General features: G+C 36.2%; 1 protein-coding gene across 3 annotated transcripts; it reads left to right on the top strand.

The window, feature by feature from the left end:
- The first annotated feature begins 356 nt into the window (after positions 1 to 356).
- On the top strand, positions 357 to 18589 carry map2k4a (mitogen-activated protein kinase kinase 4a). 3 transcript variants are annotated; one of them, XM_079865141.1, is made up of 12 exons: positions 367 to 587; positions 3635 to 3667; positions 7903 to 8005; positions 9949 to 10123; positions 11557 to 11676; positions 11773 to 11892; positions 11977 to 12028; positions 12153 to 12280; positions 15406 to 15483; positions 15578 to 15726; positions 15940 to 15985; positions 18470 to 18589. In XM_079865141.1, the coding sequence occupies exons 1-12, from the start codon at positions 458 to 460 to the stop codon at positions 18581 to 18583; spliced, it is 1248 nt and encodes a 415-aa protein (XP_079721267.1). In that variant the 5' UTR covers positions 367 to 457; the 3' UTR covers positions 18584 to 18589. The 3 variants fall into 3 exon arrangements, with proteins under 3 accessions (XP_079721265.1, XP_079721267.1, XP_079721266.1); XM_079865139.1 differs by lacking the exon at positions 3635 to 3667 and having other exon boundaries at positions 357 to 587; XM_079865140.1 differs by lacking the exon at positions 3635 to 3667 and having other exon boundaries at positions 372 to 587; positions 7915 to 8005.

The following is an 18589-nucleotide window of genomic DNA, read 5'->3' as shown; positions in this document are numbered from 1 at the left end:
CTCTTTCATTTGCAGCATTTGTGACGTGTTGGTGAATGAAGAACATCTTTAGGTCATGTTGAATGTTGTTCAAAAATGTAACAATATTTATTATATGTTTTATTGTATTTTATTTGTATTTTATTTATGTTGTTCTGTTTTGTTTTGCTCTGTTTTGTGTTATTTTATATTCTTTTATTATATGTATTTCATTTTATTTGTTTTGCTCTGTTATATGGCATTTTATTATTCTTTTTTATAATATTTTATTTGGTTTGTTATGTTTTGTTTTATATTATATTAATTCATATTAGTTTTTTTTTCTTGTCACAAATTATTTTCTAACTATGTGTGTGTGTGTGTGTGTGAGAGAGAGAGAGAGAGAGAGAGAGAGAGAGAGAGAGAGAGAGAGTCAGTCTGCTGTCTGTCTCTCTCTCTGCATTGCAGCCCAGCGCTGGCTGCTGGAAGTCAAACCCAAATGGCGACGTCCAGCTCCAGTAGTAACCCTTCATCATCTTCATCCTCCTCCTCCTCCGCACAGCAGCACCCGAGCCAGAGCCAGCAGCACATCAGCAGCAGCAGCATGAGCACCATGAGCAGCATGCAAGGTCAGAAACACACCCGAACCGCCCGAACCAGCCGAGCCGCAGCGTTATATCATCAGATCCGATGACAGTTTACACACATCTCACACACACACACACTGCGTTGTCAGCGCTGCAGCTTTCACTCAGCCATTGATTTAGCATCGCATTTACTAGCTCTGAATGTTAGTCTTATTTCAAATCAGTCGCCTTTACACTTGTAGTTTTCATTCTAATGTTAGAGTCATGTTAGCCGCTCGGCTAACGTTAACTGCTTTAGTCAAACACTGACAGGCCTGCGAACATCTCATTTCTCAGCCTCATAAATGCATTATTTACCATGCAAACTGTTTATAAATTAATATTTTGTATGTCCATGTCTCTGTCAGTATTATATTAATTCGTTTAATGCCGTTGTTTGCTTTGTGGCTGTCATTGGAGTTTGTTGACATGTTTAGCTGGAGGGCTAACAGGCTAACGATACCTTAATGCTAATGTGAAATTCAGGTAAATGCGCGTGGATCTTTGGGGATTAAACTGTTGTTTATTAATCAATGAAAAGATTAAGATGTTGTTTAAATCATTTGTGGATCATCACACACATATTCACAGCTGGTCTCTTAAGGAAGTGACTCTTGAATCAATGGAAAGATGATTTATCAATCACATAAACCAGGGGTTTTCAATCTTTTAGATGCTAATAAGGGCCCCAAATATGATCATCAACATTTAAAAGTCATCTTTATAGTTGTGTAAATACGCAAGTTATACTATGAAAACATAATATTAAAAATGTCCAAAATATGATTTTAAAAATATTTAGTTTCTACTTTTACATTACGTTTTTTCTACACATATTGTACTTTACTATTGTAATAATTTCCTTATTTAGCCTATTCATTTACTAATTTGTTTACTTATTTTATTCTATTTTTATTCGTTTATATATTTACTCGTTTGCTTATTTATTTTAATCAATTTTTATTTAATTTATTTTTAATCTTATTTTAAATTTATTTACTTATGCATGCTTTATGTATATATAGAAAATTTATTTTAATAAAACATTTAGGCTATTTATTTATTTCCTTATTTATTTTAAACGCATTTTTTCTTATGATTTATTTTACACTCTTTCTCTAATCTTTTCAACGCCCCCATTTTGAAAACCCCTGAGGTTAACTACAACATAAATCTGTTTATGGTTTTTACTTGGGGATTTTTATGACTCAAATTACCACATGATATATGTTTAGGATTGATATTTTTGGGATCGAGTCATTTAGGGCATTATCTACCATAACTTTACATTAACATTTTAAGGTAGAATGTGGCTTAATTTAGGACATTGACCAGCCATAATCGTGTAGGCTAAATTTTTTTGTGTTTAACATCAGATGTGGATATGTGTGGAAAGCAGACAGCAGCTCTAACAATAATTAGTACTAATTTTAGCTTGAAATGCGACTCTTTCAGTGGTCTTGGTTTATTTTGGTAATGGTTTGGTGTAGTGGTTAAAAGATATGAGCTGGTGACTGAAAGATTGCAGGATTGAACAAGGACACTGATGTGTTTGAATTGTGTTTATCATAAAGTCATCAACAAGATCATTACAATTATTGTAGTTTTATTAGTCTTGATATTGAAGATTTTTCAGTTCCTCTATTACTGCCACTATAGACTTTGAGTATTAATATGTATTTGAGTTTTTATACATCATGATAGTATTTGTTTTACTGCTTTTAATTCATGCAGATTGTTTTGTATTAAAATGGCTGTACTACAATATTTTAAGGTGCTGCAGTAAAAATGACAGTAAAACACTAAAAATAATTATTTACTTTATGCAACTCTTTATATTTTTAAATTCTTATTTTGTGGTGAAATATGAAGCAGACCTGTTTTATGATGAGATGATGACGTGTCAGTGCATGTTTGCTGATTAGTTATTGTGTAGAAATACTGCATATGTAATTCTGGTTTCAGTTTCTTTACAGTTATTATCCAGTTCACTGAGTTTTACTTCTAGGATGAAGTTAAATTTGAATCTCAACGTAAAAACCCTTCAGTTTTGCGTCAGTGTTTGGCCTGTTTTTGTCTGAAAAAGTTTCTCACTTCTTCCGTGGTTCTCCAACATCACACCAGTCCATTCCTGTATTTCCTGAAAGCGCTGTCGGATGTGATTTGCCTGGTTTGGTTGGGAAGGTTATTCATTGGCTTCACATGAACAGGAGGAGGAAACGCACATGAATCATCTTCACATGATTTATGAAGTTAATCTCAGCGTTCTTGTGTTCAGATAAACCTAGATCATGTTCATTACGTATTTGTGTTGCAAAACTTCCTTGTTTTTAGACTAAAAATGATTTTGCAAAGTTCTAAATAAAGCTGTTATTGTAGAGTTCCACTCCGTTCGGAATTTCACTTTTAATTCAGTGACAGTGTTTCTTTTTTACATAAACTGCTGCAATTTCTGTGTGAAAATTGTAAAACCAAATCAATGTTTTTCAGTGTATCTGTCATAACCTAACATGAATCTCTTTCCAACATAGGCTGCATTTCTTAGCGCTCTGAAGTTCAGCTGGACGGACTGTTTAAAATGTGTGAAATGAAATGCATAATTTCCCCTCATGATATTTCTCTCCTTTATCTCTTGCCTCCTCTTACCCACAATCCTCCCTGATGCCGGACCACGGTGAGACCTTGTGAAATTGTTCTTCCCAGAACTGCCGAATATTTTATTTTCTCTTCTTCATGTTTTTATTTTATTTTTTTATAGTCTGGTATTTTCCTTTATTTTACATTCTGCTGATTTCCGGTTGCTGTTGTGTGTGAAACTCCTCTGCATGTTTCCCATGTTTACCGGTTCGCTGATGCACATCCCGGCACAAAGGTTTGCTTTAGTGCGGTTCAGATGCTCGACGTGAGCCGGTTTTCTTACATTTTGAGGTTTAATGGGAACTTTATGGCTATGAAGATCAGGTTATGGAGACAAAATGAAGGTGTTTTTCCAGATCAAACTCTGTTTCTGTGTTGATGAGTGAAGTGTTCGTTGTTCTTCTCACCACCAGGGTTTCAGATAAACCTGTCTGGACTTCCCCAAAGTAAGCCAAGCCTCCTAAACGTGTCTGTCCTCTGTGCTCGCATCTGGGGAAGCCTGTCCTCTGTCCTCGACACTAATCTGTCCTCACGCGGGCTCTGCTAGACTTGTGCCGGTCTACGACTGACCGCTCTGCATGCTAGAGTTAGTCGCTCTGTCCTGAGAGAGTCCTAGATCAACTTAGAGGGATAGTTCACCCTTGAATGAAAGGCATAATTTACTCACCCTGGTGTTGTTCTAATGCCGTACGCCTTTTATGGACCACAGAATGAAAATTTAAAAAAATATATATCTTGCTTACACTTGTCCATATATTGACACTGAATAGCAACTTAGCATCAAGCTTTTTTTAAAAAGACGCAAAAGTATCGCATGTGACACATGCGTGTTTGGTGTTTTTTGGTGTTTGGTGTTGAAATTGAATGTATTATTTAACACACTTCTTGACATGGCCGTTGCTCTTCTGTGCACGACGCACGCATTCAGTTTGTGAGACTCTATTAGCGCTGAAGTTGACTTCGTCTCGCCCAGAAAAAAGCACACAAGTTCTGAGAAATATCAAAAAGATACAACCCATGTTCCTTCTTCTTTGAGCTGAATATATCCGCTGTGTTCGTCGTTATAAGTTGTTATCGCGTTGACATCTGTCATTATAACTATCATCTGACAAACAGAGTTCAGGTCTTGTGATATTTGACTCAGTGAAGAAAGTACACAGATACTTTTTGGGGATTTCTTGTCCAGCCAAAAGAAAAAGTCACGGTTTGGATTGAAATAAGAGTGTATGATTTGGATCATTGTTGCAGTGATTATTATGTTTCTAGAATGTTATATGTTTGGGAACAGTTCTTCTAACCCTAATTGATGGATAGTGTAGCATGAATCGGCTCCTCTGAGTCCAGATCTTAAACTCATTGAAAGTCTTTGGGATGTGCTGGAGGAGACTTTACAGAGTGCTGGACTCTTGCATTGACAATACAATATCTTGACCAGAAATAAATGTTGTGATGTTATTTCCATCAAGATGGGCATACATTTTAGGTTAAGATATTGTATTGCCAATGCAAGAGTCCAGCACTCTGTAAAGTCTCCTCCAGCACATCCCAAAAAGACTTTCAATGAGTTTAAGCTCACGATTCAAGAGGAGCCGATTCATGTGTGAAAATGATTCTTCAAGCTCCTCACAACCATTCTTTCACAGTTTGAGTCTGATGAATCTTGATATCGTCCTCCTGGAATATGGCCATGATGTCGTGTCTTCCTGCATGGCTGTTTAAGAAATTAAAAGGTACACACCCCATCAATTAGTGTTAGAAGAACTGTTGCCAAACATAACATGCTAGAAACATAATAATCACTGCAATAATGATCCAGTCATATAATCCAGTCATAAAGTATTTGCCTATTTAAATCCAAACAACCACTTTTGTGGACCAGAAAGTGTATTTCGTGTCGCATTTTTGTTAATCTTGATTTCTTAAAGGTCAAGAATTTTGTACATTAAATAATACATTCAATTTTGTTTTTCACCAAACCCTATCGTATTCCCCCAGAACACTTGGACTATACGGCACGTGTCACATGGGATCATTCTGTGATACTTTTGCATCTCTTTTAAAAAGCTTGATGCTGTTCGCCATTCACTGCCATTATATGGATGGGCGGAGCGAGCCATTTTTTTTTTATTTCTCCTTTTGTGATCCATAAAGGGCATACGGTCGGCTTTAAGACAACGCCAGGGTGGGTAAATGATGATTTAATTTTCATTTTAGGGTGAACTATCATATCACTTTAACATTGAAAAAAACGTATATATTCCCTAAAGCATTTTTGTGCACATCTCATTTATCATCAGGCTGTGTTATGTTTATATCAGCATTATTTCGGCCACTCTTCTCTTTAGATGTTGTAATTAAATAACACACATTAGTCGACCTCTAGTCAGCTCTTCCGTTTGATAATAACTCGGACATCTACATAAAGAGGAGTTCAGCGAGAAATCGGCACAAGTCTAAAGCTTCGAGCTTCCATTGACTTCTGGACAGTCGATTGGTCCTCCTCACTTTCATTTGATTTAGTCCATCAAATTCATCAAAATCAGCCTTTACTTGATCCAGATTACTGAAATAATCACACAAGTGTGTTTCTGTATTGATCAGTTTGTGGTGTTTGATTCACACGCAGTAATGGAAGCTCTGGTGGATGTTTCTTCTGGTGTTTTAGACGGCTTTTCTACTAACCGGTGCAGTGATGGTTATTGCCTTGGGGGTTGTAGCTGTCTTCCCGGTTTCTTGGGTTTGCATTTTGTTTAGTGTTCGAGCACTGCTGGTGCTGGGATGTTTTTGGCATGTGCATCTGGAACAAACACAAGCTTGTTGGGACATGGACGCTCATGCCGTGAGATTTCAGAAATGCTGTTCCTCTGGTATCCGAATCCTCACATTCTTGTGGTGGAGGGAAAATAGGCTAGTCCTTAATTTCACAGAGATGTGTTAACCCTCAAAAAGACTCTTTAAGCATCAATTCTCTATTAATCTGAAGATATTTTTGGTGCTTAAACATTATTTGTTCTCAATCGTCACATAAATGAATTTTCAGTAATTTGCATGTCTAGTTTGTGTATATGGAAACAGAAGCATTGAATAGCTTGGTGAATGATATCTCTGTAAACTTTTTGATAACAATAACATTTTGAAAGTCCTTCCCATAATTCCTTGTAATTGTGAGCTGAATTCTGCATCTCTTTATTATGAGAAGAGCAGAAATGGTGTCACAAAACTACCCTGTTATTATACAAAACACAAAAATATACTGACCAAAATACAAAAATATTGGAAAAGGATGTAATAATATAAAATATAAAATCATTTGACTGCAAGTCATTTAAAGATATAAGTCGGATAACTCTGCACTCTGAGTTAAGTCAGCACTCTGACATACAGTATTCCTTAAAAACTCAGTGTTGAATTTGTTTTAATGGTCTTTTTTTAACATTATTTTAAAGTTTTGTCTAGTGATGCACCCAAATTGTGGCAACCAAAAAAACAAAACAAAAAATTTTGAAAGTGAAAGAAAGTTTCGGCCGAAATAGTTTCAGAGGAAAGATTTATGTTTAATTGCCACTTCTTCATTTATGCATTTTGATGCACTTTTGATTCTAGAGTCGCAATAATGTATAATTTGTCAAAATATCAATAACTTTACTACAAAGGCCTTTAGTTTATCTCCTGAAGACACAACTCCTTGAACACAAAAAATTCCCAAATATAATTACCTAAACTTTATTTTCGGGTTTGGTCAATGAAAACTTTAATTCCGTTTTCAATCTCTTGTTTAATGTTGTCAGTGCATAACTAGTTGTCATGTTGTGTGCATTGGCTTCATTGCCGTGGGGGATATTTGTAGTGCTAATGATGGACGCTGCACCTTCTCGTTTGTGGTGCACATGATAGATTCATACATCATTTAGTGTTTGGGTTTTGCATGAGGTGAAGGTAAGTTTCTTCTGTGTCTCCTGTTTTGTGTCCGGATGTGATCAGATCTGTGTAACGCTCTATTGTCTGCCGTGAGTGGACACACAGTAGATGTGGAAGATTTGCTGATGTGAAGCGCAGGGTTTGAGCATGTCGGACTGCAGTCACTGTCCTCTGCTGCCAGATTTGCTAAAGCCGTCGTCGCCCTCCGTGTGTTTCCACACTGTACATTGAACATGTTTCAAAACCCTAAAGGCCTCATTATACTTCTGCGTCGGACCTACGCCGGAGCCTCTACGCTGTAGGTAACGCGTTGGTTTTCATTTATACTTCTGCGTCGTTGTCCGCGTTGACGTGCAATTACACTTGCAGAGGGAGCGGTCCTAGCAGACCAATCACAGCGCTTGTGTCCGCGTAGAGTTGACGCACTGTTACATTTTTGGAGAGGTGCACGTCAGGGTACGGCGAAGGGTACGCGCGCTACACACAGCCTACGACGTAGCTACGGCGTGAGTTCGACGCAGAAGTATAAATAGGCCTTAAGCATGTCCTGATGGCTTTAGGAAATCTGGCTTTCGGGTTCCTCTCCTGGTGCTCCGATGTGCATGTCTCTAGTCAACTGTTGTCTCTTCCCACATCTTCCATGGCTTAGTTATAGATGTCATCATCATCATCATCATCATCCTATGGCAGCCTGAACAAAATACACCCGCAACTTTGTCTTCAAGCCGCCTGAGTGTGTTTGTGTCTCTTCCTCCTCTGTCAGGTAAACGTAAAGCCCTGAAGTTAAACTTTGCCAGTCCTCCAGTCAAAACTACTTCCAGAATCACTCTGAACACTGCCGGACTTCCTTTCCAGAACCCACACATGTGAGTACGATCATCTGACGGCTCTTTCACATCTGACTGATACTAAAACATTGATCAAACTCAATCACCTTCTCGCAGAGTTTAGATCCAACTCCTGTGATGGCTTGTATTGTCATGAAATATAAACTAGAGGTTATGCGTGTTTATAAAACGGATAGTTCCAGTCCTTGATTCTGATTGGTTGAGCCGCATTCGAAGCTGTTGTAAATTACTCAACAAACACACACCTGTGACCGCATTACATCAGTATTACTGCGCAACTGCTGTTTGTGAATCTTTGTTGCTGCATGTGTTGCTTAGCAACCTCTATGGAACTACATTGCTTGGCGGAGGAATACATGTGTTATAACGTTTTATTACATGGCTTGGTTGAATTCTAATGTAGAATGCGGTCTGTTATTTCTTGATAACACGCTGCTAAGTATAACACACCGTTGCCATGAAAAACAGAGCGTTGCTATGGACGCAGGATTCTAACCGTAGAGACGGAACGGACTATTTTCTTTAGCGGAAGCAATACAATCATTTTTAAATCAATAAACTCCTTTTTAAATCAATATTTTGTGTCGAATTATTGATTTATTTGGTGGGTAGCCATGTAATAAGCGGGATAATGTAGAGCGAGGCGGTTGTTATAGCGAATACAACCCCTTCAGGCTGATTCAAGATCCTGATCAGCCTGTCGGGGTTGTATTCGCTATAACAACCGCCTCGCTCTACATTATCCCTTACATATTTTTTGTTGCTGGTGTTTATTTTATGAATAAAATAAATATTAAAATTAATATTTTTATGGAGTAACCGTTTTATAAAGCCCCTTGAAGCCGTGTTTTACAGTGGATTTAGAACAGCTAAGGGCTTATTGCTTAAGTCGTCACCGTCAGCTGGAGTGACTGCGGTTACGGCCACTGAGTGGCAAAAAGACTGAGTGGCAGTATTTGTTTTCAGCGTGAATGCTGCGAAAACGCACAAAACACATCTAAAACAGGAAAGAGCTTTGAGCTTGACCGTACGACTAGATTTGACAAGACAAGGTATATTTTTACAGACTGCCGAAGAAAGCTACAGAACAGAGAAGCAAATGTATCGCTGCAATTCATAGAAACAACTGGATCCATTCCAGGCAGCGAAAGGTGGATTTGCAGTTTTACATTGCAGTACTCATCTCAGTTAAATATTTACCATTGTATATTCTGCATAATTGATTTTTAAATAAACACTGACAAAAAACTATAAAAGTTTTAGGGCTGGATGAGATGATATAACATTGATGTAAGTGATCATCACCCAGATTATATTGTATTTATATAAAGTGTTCACAGGCAAATTTAGCTTTATGTATTTCCTTGATGTCAAATTCAGGCACATATAAATGTCAGGAAACACGATTCCTGGCTGCATGTCAATATCCATGATCACTGGATCTTTGGTAAGTTGTAAGAAAAACTATATCGAGTCCAATCTTTAGTTAAACTGATAATTGTTTGTTTTACTCGCGTTTTCGCAGTTTCTGTTAAATCCAGTCACGCAGAAGCTCTTCTGCCACTCAGTCCGGGAAAGTGACATCAATGCATTCCCTCTATATTGTTGCCCGTCTCTAATCTGCTAAAATCTCAGGTGATGTGTATGGTAAATTTAATGAATCAGGAAACTAGATGAGGGAAAATAAACCCTTTGTACGAGTTGACGTTCTCTTTAGTGTGCAATAATTCTGCTAAATTGTAGAAAGCAATTTGTCAAATGAGACAAATGTTGAGCTCAAGTGTTGAGCAGAATTATTGTGATGATCAGCCAAATCAATCATAGTGTCATTTCTGTTCTACACCTCCTGCATCTGAGCGTTCTGAACTTGAACTCTGTGGAGAGTTTCATGACTAGTCTTCGGTTTGGCCTTTCCAAGCTCAGCCCTGAACCTCTTTGCATTGCACGTCTGTGTTTCTCAGAGAACGGCTGCGAACACACAGTATCGAGTCGTCTGGGAAGCTGAAGATCTCTCCGGAGCAGCACTGGGACTTCACGGCGGAAGACCTGAAGGATCTCGGGGAGATCGGCCGAGGAGCGTATGGATCCGTCAACAAGATGGTGCACAAACCCAGTCAACAAATCATGGCTGTCAAAGTAAGACACACTCTTACAAATATGTCTTCTTTATTGGCTTCAATGGTTCCATGTAGAACCTTCAACATCCCTAGAATCTTTCCATTCCACAAAAGGTTCTTTATAGTAGAAAAAGGTTCACACTAAGAATTATTATATATATATTTTTGGTTCTTTGTGGTTCTTCTATCTATGGCATCACTCTGAAAATCATCTTTTGGAAGCATAATTTTTAAGAGTTCAGATATCATAAGATATTGACTGGTTTCATATATACTTTAGGTTGTTTTTGAAAGTTAAACTCGTTTCACAGATTAAATTGAATAAAAATTTAACACAAAAGTTGCAAGAACTTTCTAAAAAAGGCAAGCTTGCTGGATGCAAATCTCCCCGAGTGATCAATTGCGTGAGGTTCGTGGTGGTCCCTAAACAATATTGAAGAATGTAGCTTGATGCGACTAGTACCACCTGAACAGGGGATCCTTTATCTTTGTTGGTCACACAGTTATGTCCTCAAAATGTTTAGTACTTACTCAGAGTAATGACACTATTTGTCTTCTGTAGAGCTGCTTATAGCTGAACTGAACTCTTTTCATAAGTGATAAACTTAACACGGTTATTTAACTGAATTGAATCAATATTTAACTTCAGCTGAATAATGACTTTATTGTCTGTTTAGAGCAGCTTTACTGCAGAATTTGCATTTCTTTCTCATATTTGATGAAGTTAGCATCATTAATTCTGTTATTTTCCTCTCTATTACTGTGATGTTGTATAAAGCTCTATAGAAATAAAGGTCACTTCACTTGACTTCTAGTAGTTTTAGATGACTGGAGAATTGGACCATCTAAGTTGGAAAATTAATAATGTACAAAATACAAAGTGCTTCTGTTTTGTCAACCATTTATGTAAACATCTATTTGGAGGACTTTTTGACGATTAATCACATCTAGCATAAAAATTTGTGTTTATGTAATATATATGTGTGTGTATATACAGTATGTGTGTTTATATATATATATATATATATATATATATATATATATATATATATATATATATATATAATATAATATATGCATACATATTTGTGTATGTACACACTCATATATAAAAACAAACTTTTATGTTAGATGCGATTAATTGCAATCAATTTGTCAGCACTAATCATTTTACATATTAAAAGGTGTAGGCTGACCTTTCTTTCATAATAAACATCACTTCCTCCATTGTTTCTATTTGCTCTTGCCCTTTTTTGCATTATCATGTACATCTCCATAGGTTTATACTGACTCTCTCTCTCATTTCAAACAGCCTCTGAATGTTTGTTCAGTGCTTGTTTTATACATTATCTGTGCGATATGAAATCAATCAGATAATAATAAGCTGCGATGTGGATCAGACTCTGCTGATGGTCATGTTTAATGCTCGTGTGTGTGTGTGTGTGTGTACAGAGGATCAGGTCGACGGTAGACGAGCGCGAGCAGAAGCAGCTGCTGATGGATCTCGACGTGGTCATGAGGAGCAGCGACTGCCCCTACATCGTCCAGTTTTACGGAGCTCTCTTCAGAGAGGTTCGTCTGTTCGTCTGCTTTCCTTCTCATGTTTTCAGAGAGAGTCTTTCTAAACACATAAACACTTGTTTTGTGCTTCTTCTTTTTTTTCTTCAGGGGGACTGCTGGATATGCATGGAGCTCATGTCCATCTCCTTCGACAAATTCTACAAATACGTTTATTCCTCTTTAGACGAAGTGATTCCAGAGGAGATTTTAGGGAAAATAACATTAGCTGTGAGTTGCATATTTTATTCAGAGCTTTTAATAAGCGACGCGTTGGTTAGCGTTCATTAACGTGCTCTTCTGTGTCGGTTTCAGACTGTGAAAGCACTTAACCACTTAAAAGAAAGCTTGAAAATTATTCACAGAGGTAAGAGAGGCAGAATGATGATGCTGTGTTTTTTATTTTATTTCTGACCTCCATCAGTTTAGTTTTGTTTGCATGTTGTAAGAAGACTCTCGGGTTTAGATGATGTTTCATGATCTCTCTGCAGACATAAAGCCATCAAATATCCTCCTGGACCGGAAGGGCAACATTAAGCTGTGTGATTTTGGCATCAGTGGACAGCTGGTCGACTCCATCGCCAAAACCAGAGATGCCGGATGCAGACCGTATATGGCAGTAAGAGTCATTCAGTTATATATTCATGTATATATGAAGAGTTCAGATGCAAAAGCCTCTAAGTGCCATCTGAAATTTTCTTCTAGAATGATCATTTTTATCAAGGTCGTATATTTAAGTTCAGTAATTTCACTTAAATGACAATTAATAGGTAATCTTCATTGCCATTTAAGTGAAATTATTAAATTTAAATATACGAGCTTGATAAAAATGATCATTCTAGAAGAAAATTTCAGATGGCACTATATATATATATATATATATATATTAGTATCATTTATCTGATCAAAAATACAGTAAAAAATATTATTGCAATTCAAAATAAGATATAAGAGACTGTTTTATCTATGTGAATAAATCCCTGTGATCAAAGCTGAATTTTCAGCATCATTACTCCAGTCTTCAGTGTCACGTGATCCTTCAGAAATCATTCTGATATGATGATTTGATGCTCTAGAAACATTTCTGATGATTATCAGTGTTGAGCTGATTCATATTTTTTTGTGAAAAATGTGATGCGTTTTATTTTCCAGAATTATTTGATGAATAGAAAGTTCAAAAGAACAGCATTTACTTGAGATATAACATTTGGTAGCATTATAACTGTCACTTTTGGTCAATTTAATGCATCCTTGCTGAATAAAAGTATTAATTTCTCAACAAAACAAAAAAAACACTTAACTTTTGAACGGTACTAGTGTATGTGTAGCATGTATAGCTCATTTCTCTCTCTCTCACTTTATATATGTAGAAAAAATAGTATGCTATCAATTATTATTGTATATAATTATAAGTTATTCTATTCTAGTTATTTATATATATAAAAAATGCTTTTAATGACATTTCTTGGACACGGTCTTCCTTTGATGCGGTCAGAATTTGATTATAGTTTTTAAATAGCATTGATATCACATTTTGTAACAATATTTGAAAAACACATCAACTATTAAAGTCAATTATTGACAAAAACTGTTAATTTCCTCAAGCATGTGTGTAATGTCCTGTCTAGTGTGTGTAGAATGATGTAACTGCAGGAGTATCTGTGAATGAACCTCCGCTCTGCAGTCGCTGCTGCTGATGATGTCATAGTCTAATCTGAGCGAGTGATCTCATCCCGACTGCATTATGACATCATCAGTCTTTAATCATGTGTTGACTGACACGCACAGCTGTTAGCATGTTACACACACACACACACACACACACATGCTGCTGTCTGTCTGGACAGAAGCACATCTGTTTTCCTGCTGTTTTGACCTGTGAAGCGTCTGATGTGCTGGAGAGTCACTCTGCAATTGCGCAATTGTTTTTTCCCGGACATTTTATCAGTCGCGTGTCCATTGAGAAATGAACCCGTGATCATCGTGGCTCTTTAAAGTCATGAAACATTAATCGGCAGAAGCTGCATAAAACGCCAGAACATTTGCACTGCATTTAACCAGTGATGTCTGTGTTAAACAGAACATTCAGCTGTGAATCATGTCGGACAGGACTGGGTTTGATCAGCCAGAAGACATTTTTCAGGATTAACTGTATTATATTTTATGTGGAAAAATCGATTTAAAGTAAATTATTACTTATATTTATTAATACAATTATTATTATTATTATTTATTTTTTTTAAATAACATGCACTTATGATTTGTGCCAAAATAAGAGCAGCAAAATGTGGTAAATTAAATGATATCACCTGTGAAGCGTCTGGGTCAGCACAGACAGTCTGATATGATTATATATTTATCTAAATCAAGCTTTCAGGCTCTTTATCCGTACGTGTGTGTGTCTCCTGAATGAAGGAATGCATGACTTTAAATAAACGCCATGAAAAAGCCATTCTTTAGAATCATGAAACCACTTTAGCAACACGTTTAACTTGTGTAATAATGTGACGTTTATCAGTGAAACAATATTCAGCAATAAATCACAAAAAAGATGGGACCTGACTTTATCGTTTATCATTGGTTAAACTTAAAGGTATAGCAGAGGATTTTCCCGAATTTTAGAAAAGAAAACTCTCCACTTTTTGAAAAAAAGCACATGCGCAAAGGGAACGCCTATTAAACGTGTGCACGAGCTAATCATAGCTTACATTAACTTTTACTAGCAGTGATTTTAAATGGATTTCTCCAAATAGCATGCCAAACTTTTACCTGTCGAGTAGAAACTTCACGACTGAGGCATCAGTGGGAAGCCCAATCTGTGTTTTGAGCACACGCCATCGTGTGAATCGTGTGCACGAGCACATACGACGGCCTTACGTAAACATATCACCAGAATGATTGACACTTAGGAGGACCAATAGTCTTGATGATCCACCCGGAAAAAGAAAATCCTCCGCTATACCTTTAATATTATTTTCCCTGCCAATGTTTAAGCAGAAAAATCTAGAAATGGAGGAAGTGTATTATTTTTATAATAATAATATAAATAATATAAATAATACTTATTATTATTATTATTATTATTATTATTAATAAAAATAATATAATAATGATTTTTTAGAATGACATGCATTAATTCTTTTTCTTTTTCTTTTAATCTTTATTTTAATTTGTAAAAGAATGCATTTAAATACATATTTTAGTTCTAATAATATTAATACTATTTTAATATATTGTATTTATTGTATTATATACAAATATATTAATTGTAATATTTTAATATTATAAAAATACATTGAATATGAATACTAATCGATAATACTTTGATTAAATTAATATTCCTAATATATTAATATACATGATTATTATTTTTCTAATTTTTTAATACACACAATAATACACTTAAATACATATTTTATTTTCAGTTAATAATAATAATAATAATATATTATTAATATATTTAAATATAAATTGTATTTTAATAAATATATATCTAGTAACCAAATGTATAAGAAGTACATTGAATATGAATAATAATTGAGAATATTTGTATTATTAAATTGATATACCTAATATATAGAATAACATGCTCTGATTATTTATTAATATTCCTAATATATTAATATACTGTTTTTATTTTCAATATACTATCTTTAGAATAGCATGCCATGCACGGATGATGAGTGCAGAATTGATAGAGAAAGTAAGTAAAGTAATAGTTGACTCTATGTGTGTGTGTTCCAGCCGGAGAGGATAGACCCCAGCGCCTCCAGACAGGGATATGATGTGCGCTCAGACGTCTGGAGTTTGGGAATCACACTGGTGAGAATGATGTGTGATCCGTCATGTGGTGTCAGCGCTAGTGTGATGTAGAAAGTGTGATGCAGTGCTGTTGTTGTGTGTGTGTGTGTTTCAGTACGAACTGGCCACAGGACGGTTCCCCTACCCGAAGTGGAACAGTGTGTTCGATCAGCTGACGCAGGTGGTGAAGGGCGACCCGCCGCAGCTCAGCAGCTCCGAGGAGAGGCAGTTCTCCCCCAAATTCATCAACTTCGTCAACCTGTGGTGAGACACACACACACACACACACCCTGTGATCTCTGAGCGTTTCCTCTTTCTGGGAGTCTGCAGACTCAGCACAAGGGATGTAATAGCTCTGATCACATGACGCACATGATGCCTCCTGCTGGTCGTTCAGAGACACTGCAGGAGCTCCAGATCGCACTGGTGATGAATTATGGGCTTAATTAAACATTGTATTGTTTTTGTCTCTAACAGCCTTACAAAGGACGAGTCAAAGAGGCCAAAGTACAAAGAGCTTCTGGTGAGTTTCTGTTTCCTGCTAAAGTGACACGTTCAGCACTTCATGAAAGCGTTTCTGCCATTTTAGGATAATCTGTTACACGCTAAGTTAATCAGCATGATATTTGTCCTGCAGAGTTTCTACTGTTATGGGAAACCTGGACATATCAGGGATTTTTTGGGGGTATTTTTTTTGTTGTTGAAGTATTTAGGACTGGAGAAATTATGGTATTTAATAAAACCTTGGTCATGGAAATGATGCTGCAAAATGTTTGATTGGCTGAAAATTGCTCTTTGTCTCTATAAAATTATTTCAAAAGTCATTGGGTATATACACTTTTAAACAGCATTTGTATAATTCTTATACAACAACAACAATATAATAATAATAATAAATATATGTATTAATACAACATATATTTTTTATTATTATTGCTGCAGTATTATTTTAGTATCTTTGCGATACTACAACAATTTTTTTTATTCTATTATTCAATATTAAATAGTACTAAAATTATTATTTTTTCTATTATCATTTAATATCATTTATCATCGTTTTTGTCATTTTTGTTAGTTATTTAGAAAAATGTCTTACTGTCTAAATAATGTTTATTCATTTATATTTTAGTTTGCTTTAATTATTTTAGTACGTCAAGCTAAAGTTTTTTATATTTTATTTTATTTCAGTTATTGTTTATTTGTTTTGTTAACAATATTGTTTTATTATTGTTAAATTATTTAATGATTTCATATTATCTAAGAGATCAAATAATAATAAAAATAATAAATTTGCTACACTGATGGACTATGTAGTTTAAAAACTGATTGACAGCTCCTGAACTATGCACGTTCCCTTATGCATATTATACACTTTAACTTAAAAGCTTGATTTTAGATACTTACAGAATTTAAGAACTGAATTTCCCAGTATTTTGTGAGGAGTTTGACATTTTTTCCCCTGAAGACTTTGGGAATTCTGCTTCTTAAATAAATATGAAAGTTGTTGAGGTAATAAAATAAAATAATATGTATGATGTCAGTTTAAGTCTTCATTTTTTTTTCTTCAGTTTTATATTTTTCTAAAGTATGTGTCTTATTTTAAGCCATCTAAAAGGAATAGTTCACCCAAGGAGTATATGACTTTATTTTCTTCAGCTGAACAGCGATGCGTTTTGTAAAAATCACATAACTTTATAAAATCATAACTTTATAAACTATTATATGAGTTAATAAAGTTGTAAATATGGGTGTTTTTCATACCCAAACGCATGGCTTCGCTTCACAAGGCCTTTATTAACCCCTGGAGCCATATAGATTACTTTTATGACGGATGGATGCACTTTTTGTGCTTCAAAATCTCAGTTACCATTCACTCCCATTATTAAGCTTGAAAGAGCCAGGATGTATTTTAATATAACTCTGATTGTGTTCGTCTGAAAGAAGAAAGTCATATACACCAAGGATGAGGCTTGAGGGTGAGTAAATCATGGGCTAATTTTCATTTTTGGGTGAACTAGTATTCCTTTGAGCCACATCTTGTGACCTGTTAAAGGGGGGGTGAAATGCTCATTTTCACTCAATCTCCTGTTAATCTTGAGTACCTATAGAGTAGTATTGCATCCTTCATATCTCCAAAACGTCTTTAGTTTTATTATATTTATAAGTGAAAGATTGGCTGTACCGAGTCTTTCCGGAAAAAACCGAGCGGCTGGAGGCGGGCCGTGTGGGCGGTGTGCTATAGCTGTGCTAACTGATCTAACAACAACACAGAGAGACATTTGAAGTAGTTTACTCACCGTGACTGCTCGATCCTTAAGCATTAGACGATCTGCAAATAAGTCGATCCGGGCTTTGTTTATAAAACAATCATCGTCGAAATGCAGGGAACAAAGAGTCGTGCACAACCTCCGTTGATGCTTCGAAAAAACAAACTCCATCCACTATTCCCTTAACGCTGGGTTCTTTGGGAATCTGTGCAGGGTTGTCTTGCCCTGCCAACCAAAAACCCACTTCTTTGGTGACATTGACTTCCCTAAAAGCCGAGCATAGCGCTTTGAGGTAACGTACTGCTTTCGCTCTCTTCTCTCTCTGGTCTGCGAGTGCGCGCGCGGCCGCGATCTTACCGGAGAAGTGCCCTTAGGACCCATATAAGGAAATTCCGCTCTATCTTACGTAAGACAGAGCCATACTCGAAAAAAACTTTCCGAAACTTGTGACAAACCGGAAGGAGTATTTTTGGAACAAAAATACTCCTTCAAACGTACAACTTAACTTTTGAAACTTTGTCCATGTTTAGCATGGGAATCCAACTCTTTAACAGTGTAAAAAACTCAGTATGCATGAAATAGCATTTCACCCCCCCTTTAGCGCTTCAACTGTGATAAAGGCGTTTGAGAGGTTCATTGCGAGGGTTTACGAGGAACTCTGAAGTGAAATAAAGCAGAAGTGCTGTCCAGTTAAAGAAATGAAAGTAAACCAAACTTCTCTCTCTCTCTCTGTCTGTCAGAAACATCCCTTCATTCAGATCTACGAGGAGCGTACGGTGGACGTGGGCAGTTACGTCTGCATGATCCTGGATATGATGCCCGCGTCTCCCAGCTCCCCGATGTACGTGGACTGACACACA

This window comes from Squalius cephalus, assembly GCF_949319135.1.
Source record: "Squalius cephalus genome assembly, chromosome: 1".
Classification (NCBI taxonomy): Eukaryota; Metazoa; Chordata; class Actinopteri; order Cypriniformes; family Leuciscidae; genus Squalius; species Squalius cephalus.
This window is presented reverse-complemented; position numbering and strand designations above follow the sequence as displayed.

Excerpts from the sequence above, each read along its gene's own strand:
- map2k4a (XM_079865141.1), top strand. The coding sequence starts at position 458 with ATGGCGACGTCCAGCTCCAGTAGTAACCCTTCATCATCTTCATCCTCC. Across the intron at positions 588-3,634 it reads CACCATGAGCAGCATGCAAG|GGTTTCAGATAAACCTGTCT; the intron begins GTCAGAAACACA and ends TCTCACCACCAG. Across the intron at positions 15,484-15,577 it reads GGAGTTTGGGAATCACACTG|TACGAACTGGCCACAGGACG; the intron begins GTGAGAATGATG and ends TGTGTGTTTCAG.